Below are 10,240 nucleotides of genomic sequence, written 5' to 3' on the forward strand. Positions count from 1 at the left end.
CAGCAGCAGCAGCAGCAGCAGCAGCAGCAGCAGCAGCAGCAGCAGCAACAGCAGCAATGCCCTTTCAAGCAAGAAGTTTGCTATAGTTTCCTCCCCACAGCAGCGTTCCTAGTATCTTCTCCATGGCTGTCCTCCTTAGGCCAAGGCTGCAACAAGCTAATTACTGCGCAGCCCTTCCCAGAGTACACACTGCTCCTAAGAGACCACAGCTTATTTTTAAATATATTTTTAAATTTATTTTTAAATTTTTGAGATTTTAGATTCATAAAAGTTACAAATAATTATATAGTCTCACTATACCCATCACATTTCATCTCCTTATGTTGACTTATGTAACTACAGAGCAAACATAAGAACTAAAAAATTAACCTTGATATACTAATAGAATTTAATTCTAAAGTCTGTTTAGATGTCACTGGGTTTTCCATCACTGTCCTTTTTTATTCTATTCCAGGAGCCAATTCAAAATCCCACACTATAGCACTCAGGGGACGGCTCAGTGGGTACAGTGTGTGCAAGCTGTGCAAGCATAAGGACCCAAGTTCAGATCTCCAGCACCAGGTGAAAAGCAGGTGTGGTGGCAATTCCTGGGATCCCAGTGCTGGAGAGACAGGGACAGGATTCCTGGGGCGCTGAATCAGTTAGTTCCCGGTTCAGTGAGAGACTATCGCCATCAACTTCTGGCCTCTACAGCACACATGAGCACATACACATGGACACACACACACACACACACACACACACACACACACACACACAAGCACACACTCAAATAGAAAGACTTCCCCATTATATCTAGTTTCATATCTACCCCATCTTCTCTAATGTATGACAGTTTCACATTCTTTCCTTGCTTTACATGATTTCACACCCTTGAAAGTGTTTATCAGTTAGCTGCTAAAAAGTCCATCGTTTAGTTTTGTCCGGTTTTTACATGATGAGACTGAAGGTATGTATCATTGGGAAGAACATTTCAGTGGTCATGTGTCCTCGGTTCATATTACTGGTGACATTAAACCGGATCATTTGCTTATGTGGTATCTCCCAGATTTCTTCACTATAACTCCCCCTCCTGTAACTGTATTTAATGTTATCTGCATAAACCCATAGATAACTTCATTTCTTCTTTAAGTTATAAGACAATGCTATGATAATTTTTGTTCAAGTAGTTCTTACTCTGTGCATTTGGAATCCTTTCCAGTTGGTTTCTGTGACTGCTTGACATTAACTTTTACCCTTTTTTGTTTAGTGTTTAACGATAAAAAAAAAACTAAGAATTTTATTTTATTTTTGACTGCTTATTAAAGATGATAAAAACTGCATACTGAGAAAATGGATGTTTTTACATAAACAATGAAATCTTTCTGAATATGTGATATTGCAGAATATAGAGCATCAGTGTCTTTTTCAAAGTTGATTGATTGATATTATGATTTTATCGTCAATACTAACAAAGTGACTTTCCATAAATATATAGTATAAAATAGCGGAATTATATTTAAGGGCATTTCAAAAATTGTTGTAAACTCTTCCATAATCTGAAACCAAACTCATTTAACAATTTTTAAAATTCAAGTCAGTAACTCAAACATCAATTTTAAAAACCAAATGTTTTTTTTCTTATTTATTTATTTAGTTTTATTTATTACAATTTATTTACTTTGTATCCTGCTATAGCCACCTCCTCCCAATTCTGCCATGCCTCCCTCTTCTTCTCCTATGCCCCTCCCCAAGTCCACTGATAGGGGAAGTCCTCTTCCCCTTCCATCTGAGCCTAAACTATGAGGTCTCATCAGGACTGGCTGCACTGTCTTCCTCTGTGGCCTGGTAAGCCTGCTCCTCCCTCCCCCAGGGGGAGGTGATCAAAGGGCCAGCCACTGAGTTCATGTCCCTATTCCCCTTACTATGTAACTCACTTGGAGACTGAGCTGCCATGGGGCTACGTCTGTGCATGGTCCTAGGTTGAAGTATCAGTCTCAGAAAAGACCCTTGTGCCCAGTTTTTTTTTTTTTTTTTTTTTTTGGTTCTGTTGTTCTCCTTGTGGAACTCCTGCCCAAATGTTTTAACACAATACAATCCAAAGACATACTCATTTAACACATGCTGAGAAATGATAGTGAGAAAATATTCTTTCAGTTCTATAATGAAATCATTATGTTGCTATAAAAGCAGAAAACTTTGTAAATAAACTGTTATGTATAACATAGCAGTGATGAATTTCAGTTGAGGTGCTTTTGACAACATTTGTTGGCATTTTTGTGTGGCATAAGGCATGCTCATTACAGGGTGCTAATGTGTGTTCAGAAAGAGGTTTACAGGGAAGTCTCACAATGACACAAGTGTAAGTGCTGCCACAAACACCCCAGATTTATTACACATTATATTTATATATATATATATATATATATATATATATATATTATATATAATATATGTATGTATGTTTTGGTCGCTATACATTCAGGGATCTTAAGTTAGTGCCAGATAGTTTGTGACCTTAACATTCAGTTATGCAACATATACTTTGAGAAGCTGGGGTCTAATATAGATGTGAACAAATGCATAGTCCTGAATATTTTCAGCTTTCTAAATGAACAAAAGGGATGGAAATTAGAAAGGGCAAGTGTGTTGAAATTTTGGTGTTTGAATACTACTTGTTTACTGTTTGATGGATTTCACAACCCTGCTCTGCTTTAAGAAGCGGTATTAGCTCGGATTTATGCCCTCATTGGTTCCCAGGATCAAAAACTACACTGTATTTGTCATCATTGTGATATTTGCTGGTAGAGGATATTGAGTGCCAAAAAGGAAATAGAATTTCCTGTTTGGGCTGTGGTTTGGCAATGGATTGTTGTGGCAAAGATACTAAATCTTTTTTGGCGATTACTTACCGTTACTAAAAGCTTTTCTCATTTTTGAAGCAAAGCTAAGTTATGTATTTGTCATAGTGTGAGTCAGAAGGGCTTCTTTATTCCAGAACGACTTCTTCATCTCTTCTACCTACTTGCTTTCTTTTCTTCTTAAACTCACCAGTAACTAATGTACTATAGAGTCTAATTTTCATTTTGTCTTTCCTCTAGAATATATTCCAGAAGGGTAAAGACTATTATTTATTTGATTTACTAATGTGCTTTTCATACTTTGATAATTAACGTTTTATAATTTTCTTTTGTTAATTTATTTTTAAAATTATTCCCTTTTTTTAGATAACAATATAATTATACCCTTTCCCCTCCAAATTCTTCCATATTTCCCTGCTTAATCTCTTTTAAATTCATGGCTTCTTTTTTCACTAATTGTAGCTCCTCTCTCTCTCTCAAATATATATATTCAATCTGTTCAGTCTGTACAGTGTGTAGTGAGTTTTGGTTTCTTTTAAAACCCACTTATGTTATGTGACTATGTTTTTGTTTTAATTCCAGGTGTGGGATAAGAAGCTGCCTCACAGCAGGTGATTGTGGTTTGCCTTGTGCATTAGCAGGGGTGTGATCTTTGCCAGCTGCCAACAGTTTAATTCTGGAGACTCTGGAGAGGGTATAAACAGGAAAGACCAAGAATACCTGGGGTGGCTATTGCTGCCCCCTCTGCTGCTGGTTCATCCTGCTGCTATGTTTGCTATTGCTGGATTGATGGTTTGCTGGTCTGCTGGTTTCCTGGACTGCTGGATGTTCTGACAACTAAGACTGGACTTGTCCCAAGGAACCAAATATCCCTAATCAGCAGGAAGTAGCCTATAGAAGCTTATTTCCCCTATCCCCCTCTAACCTGTCTCTCCTACCTACCATTGGGAGAAGGGATTAGGGTGGAATAAGGGGTGGAAGAGAGATAGAGGTAAAATATGTATGTCAACAACAGGGTACACGTATATTTTAGGGCTGACCATTTTGTATTAGTGGGCCCTTCCCGAGGGAAAACGTCTGCCTTTTTCATTCTTTAGTTTCCTGTAGTTCTTTGCATCAGGTAAAGGCCTTGTAGGCTACCCTTCTTCCACAAGCCCATCCATGTTAGAATGTCTACTATTGCCCTTGTTCAGCTCATATTTAGGCAGACGTGTTAGTTAGAATTTATGGGTATAGTTTCTGATATTCCTAGGAAACATCATCTTAGAGCAAACTCCCTGTTCCTCTGGTTCTTGCAGCTTTTCAGATGTACAATTATTTTTCTTGCAGTATATTTTGATCATTGTCTTTCCTGTCTCCTAACTCCTCTCAGATCCTCCCCACCTCCCCACTATCCACCAAAGTTTATGTTCTCTCTCTCTCTCTAACAAAGAAAAGCAAAGCAAAGAAAAAAGAACTTTAAAACAGTAATAAGATTAAAACAAAACCATGGGATCCATTCTGTGTTGTCCTGGGTATGGGGCTGCCCTGAAGCGTGATAAATAAACACACTGTCACTCCATTGGAGAAAACTGATTTTTCCCCTTTCTTAGCAGATATCGATTGCAAATAGCTTCTTGGTTAAGGATGGTGTACTGGCTAGTTTTGTATGACTACTTGACAGAAGCTAGAGTCATCAGAGAGGAAGGAGCCTCAGTTGAGGAAATGCCTCCAAGAGATCCAGATGTAAGGCATTTTCTCAATTAATGACCAGTTGGGGAGCCCCTTGTGGGTGGTGCCATCCCAGGACTGACGGTCCTGGGTTCTATAAGAAAGCAGGCTGAGCAAGCCATAAGGAACAAGCCGGTGAGCAGCGCTCCTCCAAGGCCTCTTCATGAGCTCCGGCTTCCTGCCCTGTTTTGAGTTCCTGTCCTGACTTCCCTCAGTGATGAATAATGGATGTGGAAGTGTACACCGAATAAAACCTTTCCTCCGATTAGTAGACTTGGGGAAGGGCATGCGTGAAGAAGGGAGAGGGAAGGTGGGATTAGGAGGGAAGAAGGGAGGGCTTTATAGGGGGGATACAAAGTGAATAAAGTATAATTAATAAAAGTTAAAAAAAATAAATATTTAACACACAATAAAATAAAATAAAATGAAAACAAAACAAAACAAAAAAACTTTCCTCCCCAACTTCCTGGAATTTTGTGTCCACTTCTTCTCATGCTAGGATTTTCTCTAGTTGGAATGTGTGCAGGACTTTTGTATGCTGTCACCGTCCCTGTGAGTTCATGTGTGTATGAGTCCTATCATGTCTGGATGGCACCGTTTCCTTTGAGTTATTCAGCATCTCTGGCTCTTAAACTCTTTCCGTGTCCTCTTCCACATAGATCCCTGAACCTTGAGATGAGGACTCTGATGAAGACATCCAATTTAAGGGCTGAGTGCTACAAAAGCTCTTTCTTACTCTCTACACAATGCCCAGTTATGGGTCTCTGTGTTAATTACCATGTACTTCAAGAGGAAACTTGACATGAAGCATCTTCTTTTGGGTTGGTCTGAGACAGGGTCTCTCTAGATAGCCCTTGCTGTCCAGCAACTCAGTATATAGAGGAGGCTGCTGCTGAATTCATAGACATATGTCTGCCTCTCCTTCTCAGGTGTGTGACACCAAGACCAGCCACCTCCACCCCTTTTGAACTTGTTACTTTCTTAAGCATTCCACCTTAAGGTGCTTCTGTAACCTTTTCATCTTCCCTATTTTATCCTCAAATCAAGCATTTAACAAAGATTTCCAATCCACTTTTTCAAGAATGTTTTTTAAAAACCAAGGTTTGGAAAACCTCAAATTCATCCCTATATATAGCTCTGCAAACACATTTTCAAAATAATATTTTCTACTTCCATCCAGCTAAGTTCATTTTAGCTTTCCCCATGCTGTATTTGTAACATCTTTCTTCAACAGTGATAAAATTTAATGTACATACTATACAATTATTTGTTCAACCCCTTTGAGAAACAATTTTATGTATTAGAGCAGGAGTTTGCCAATTTCAAATTAAAGAGACAGAGAATGAACACTTCAGGTTTTTCAGGGAATGTAACCTCTATCAAAGCCACTCAGTGCTGTTTTTTTTTTTTTTTTTTTTTTTTTTTTTTTTTTTTTTTTTTTTTTTTAAAGAGCAGAAGACGATATAGAAACATGAACGAATTAATAAAACCATACTTGTAGTTTTCTGGCTCATGAACTGGAGTTCAGTGTTTGTACACGGTTAATTTTGTCTTAGTTTCACCACATCCAGTTTAAATACAGTTGTCCAAGATTTAGGTCATTTTTTTTCTGTACTCTCTTCAGTGCGGTTATTCAGTTTATTTGTTATACATTTAAGAGTCACTTTCTAACCTGCATTTCACTTTTCGTACCACATCACGGTTGATACTTTAAGTTTGCTTTTTGTGGTATATAGTTTTTGTGAAATTGGACAAAACTAGTTATTGTCTATGAGGAAAACTGTCCCATCTTGCTCAAAATTCTCTAGAGCTATGTCTTTATTGATAATTTCTCCCCCCAACTTCTTTTAATGTTCAATGGTTTTCCTCCTTTGGTTTTCCCCTTTTCAGAGAGTCACATAAATGGAATTGTACAGTATGTATGGCCTCTGCGATCTGTATTTTCCTCTTAGCAAAATGCACTTAATCATTCATATTCAGAGATCATTAGTTTGTTCTTTTTCACTGCTAAGTAGTATTCAGTGAGGAATTAGTAAAATTAGTTTGTCTCTCAGTTGAAGGCTATTTCCAGATTTTTGCAATTACAGTTGAAGCTGCTATAGACATTTGTGAAATTCTGTGTGAATGTAAACTATCATTTTTAGGGTAGATACTGAGGAGTAAGGATACTTGTTGGACCACATGTTACATATATGTTAAAATTAATAAGAATATAGCAACTGTTCTCCAAAGTGGATGCACCATTCTCAACGGTCATGATTGCAGATGCTTTTGAGAGTTTTGTAGATTTACAAGAGAATAACTTAGGAATAGGATAGGCTCCTGTCATATGGTACACTCAAAGGCCCTAAAAGCCCTTATCTCCCTATAAAGTCCCAGCAGTAATGAGAAGAAAGGCATATGTGGACATACCTGAAGTTTGGTAATGATCTCCTGTTTGGTGAGCTCCACCAAATGGTTGTCCTCTACAGCAAAGGCTGGGAAAGAGATCACTGAGAGCAAACTGGCATCAACTTCCTTGGATGTTGAAGCCCGGGGCAGTAGGGAATTTAAGATCGACTAAGAGAAAAGTAGCAAAATAGAGTTTATTACTAAATACCTTGGTTAAAAAAGTGAAACTAAGAGCTTTGGTTTTAAAAGATTTATGTGAAACAGAAGTTTTCAGAAGAATAACCCAAACTTTACTAAACAGTGAGACCCTAAAAACAGTGGCTTGCTTGGTATGATATCCGCCCCCCCTTTTTTTTCTTAATCCTGTCCTGACTGAGTCCCCATCCTGATTGAAAAGCAGCTGCTCAAAGACAAAGACTCTAACATCTGTGGGATACATACAGTCCTGTTGGTTCTGAGCATCTAGATAAGAAAAAAGCTGATGCTGGAAAGATGATCACTAGCTATTCTTCTGGAGGACTGGGGAGCTCTCCAACATCCAGAACTCCAACACCCTTTCCTGGCACCATGGGCACCAAGCATGAATATGGTGCAGACATACATTCAGAAAAAAAAGTCCATACACATAAAATAAAAAATTAAAATGATAAAACTAACTCAAAATTTAAAATAATAAAACAAAATAAAGCAGTCTCACAGAGTAGATAGAGAAAGATCAACCATGCCCCTAAAACATTTTCAAATTGATTTTGAGCAAGTGTGGCTTCTTTTTATTTTCAGAGACATATGTCACTGCACTTCGCTCATGTTTATACCCAATACATTTCCTTGGCCCCACAGACGTCCAACTAGTCTTCTTCCTATCCACATTTTTTCCATGACATACTTTACCCACAGAAAATATTTTCAAAATTAGAAGTTTAATTTATATTCACTCGGATATCATGGGCTGTAAGCAGAGTAAGAAGAAAAGGGGAAATTTCACATATTGGGGAAAAGAAACTTTCAATATAGGCACCAATCATAAGGAAAACTAAGGATGAACTTTCACCACCATAATATTTCCAAATAAATAGCTAACCCCAGAGACATCCAGGGACAAAAGAATGGTTCTGGACCACTATCCCGAACACTTAAAACAAATATCTTGTTTTCTTTTTTTTTTAATTTTTTATTAATTACACTTTATTCATTTTGTATCCCCCCATAAGCCCCTCCTTCCTCCCCTCCCGATCCCACCCTCCCTCCCCTTTCTGCATGCATGCCACTCCCCAAGTCCACTGATAGGAGAGGTTCTCCTCTCCTTTCTGATCTTAGTCTATCAGTTCTCATCAAAAGTGGCTGCATTGTCCTCTACTGTGGCCTGGTAAGGCTGCTCCCCCCTTAGGGGGAGGTGATCAACAAGCAGGCCAATCAGATTATGTCAGAGGCAGGTTTTTTTTTTTTTTTTTTTTTTTTTTTTTAACAAAAAGCTATTCTTGGAAAAAGAAAAAGAAACCGCAGGCCTTTGATATAATAGTGGTGAATAACTAGATATATTATGGTGGGTTCCTTTCATAATTTTTACTGAGACAACAGGACAACTGTGGTAGATTGATGTTTCAGACACCCAAGCCCATCCCACTGTCTTTCTCTTCTTGCTGCTTGCAGATCCAGAGGTAGAACTCTCAGCTACCTCTCCCCCACCATGTCTGCCTGCATGCCATCATGCTTCCCATGATGATAATAATAGAGTAAACCTCTGAACCTGTAAGCCAGCTCCAATTAAATGCTTCCCTTTATTCGAGTTACTGTGGCCTTGGTATCTCTTCAAAGCCAAAGCACATTGACTAGGACAAGCATAATCTATCTTATAGCTCATGGTATATCAGGTTTATCTCAGTTTAGAAGGCTTGACAAAGACATTTCTGATCACATGGTAATAGTCACGTGATCTGTTGCTCTCTTTAGGCTAATGCCGGTGCTTACATCTGACTCTGGGAAGAGGGAAATTTGCTATGCTATGGCCCATGATGTCTTTACCTGGCAGTGTTGCACTTCATCAGCCAGGACATGGATAACTGATTGCGGCCCACCTTTCACACCAAACAAATCTAATTCATCTAGTACTTCCAGGGCTGCCTGTAAGAAGCAATGGAAGAAAGAACAACTTTAGTAGCAGAACACATGCTGAGCATGTACAGGGTGCAGCATTCCGTCCCCAGAACAGAAAAAAAGAAAAGAAAACCAAGAACGATATTTGTCTTCCTAGTATCATATTAATATTACATGATGTTGCTTTTGTATGTGTATAATGGAATGGAGAATGAAATAAAATTTTTTATTCCCAGGAGTTTGTGACTTTTACTTTGTCTCCAATACTGCCCAGAAAAAAAAAATACAATTGAGTTTTTATTAATATCCACTCCAGGAGCATACTTTAAATGAAAATTTGCAAAAAACAAGTGCCAGACATAATGGTACACACCTAAAATTCTAGCACTCAAGGAGGCAGAGGCAGGTGGATCTCTGTGGGTTCAAGGCCAGCCCGATCTACAAAGTGAGTCCAACACAGCCAAGGCTACACAGAGAAACCCTGTCTCAAAAACAAAAACAAAAAAACCAAAGAGTAATTTGGACATGGCTTATGAATTTACAGGAAATCATTCTTTCAGCAGGGAAGCTCCAACTAAGAAACTACCACACAAGAAATGCTAATGACTGACATAGTCAGACCCCCATCTAAATAAAATAAAATGAAATAAGAACAGAACAGAAAATTTGTGTGGCTGCAGGATGACTCAGTAACTATTAGACTCACACTGAGTTTCTGCAGATAGGCAAATGTCTTACAAATACACTCTATTTGACTTTGAAACAAATGCTAACCGTTGGCATGCAAAGGAGGAGTTCTCATATTTTAAAAACTATACAATGTGTTTTCATAGACTGAATTTATCCTACAGAGTAACAGATCCCCAAAGACATTTCTCATATCCACCTGAATCTTTGAACCCCTTTGTCATCTCTCCCACCCACTTCCCTTTACCTGGTCACCGTCACTGGACTTACTGCTTCTGAGAGGTTGATTTTTAAAGGGTTTATATGTAAGTGAAATCATGCTTTTAAAAAATAAAATTTGTAGACAGGCACGGTGGCACATGCCTGTAATGCTAGCACTAAGGCAGGAAGAGGCGGGCAGATCAATGTGAGTTTAAGACCTAGCTGGTCTACAGAGTGAGTCCAGGACAGCCAAGGCTACACAGAGAAACTAACTAACTAACTAACTAACTAACTAACTAACTAACTAACTAACTAAC

The 10,240-nt window shown here is 38.4% G+C and overlaps 1 protein-coding gene across 1 annotated transcript in view; it reads right to left on the reverse strand.

The window, feature by feature from the left end:
- The window catches only part of LOC129676955 (phosphorylase b kinase regulatory subunit alpha, skeletal muscle isoform-like), a gene marked incomplete at both ends in the record, with an annotated part of 17,173 nt that overhangs the window by 239 nt on the left and 6,694 nt on the right, over positions 1 to 10,240 (reverse strand). The window contains 2 exons of the mRNA XM_055607488.1: positions 6,963 to 7,109; positions 8,964 to 9,062. Of these exons, the coding sequence (XP_055463463.1) occupies positions 6,963 to 7,109; positions 8,964 to 9,062 (246 nt within the window). The remainder of the gene's footprint in view (positions 1 to 6,962; positions 7,110 to 8,963; positions 9,063 to 10,240) is intronic.

The sequence above is a fragment of the Psammomys obesus genome, unplaced genomic scaffold (assembly GCF_907164565.1).
Source record: "Psammomys obesus unplaced genomic scaffold, mPsaObe1.curated_primary_1811, whole genome shotgun sequence".
Classification (NCBI taxonomy): domain Eukaryota; kingdom Metazoa; phylum Chordata; class Mammalia; order Rodentia; family Muridae; genus Psammomys; species Psammomys obesus.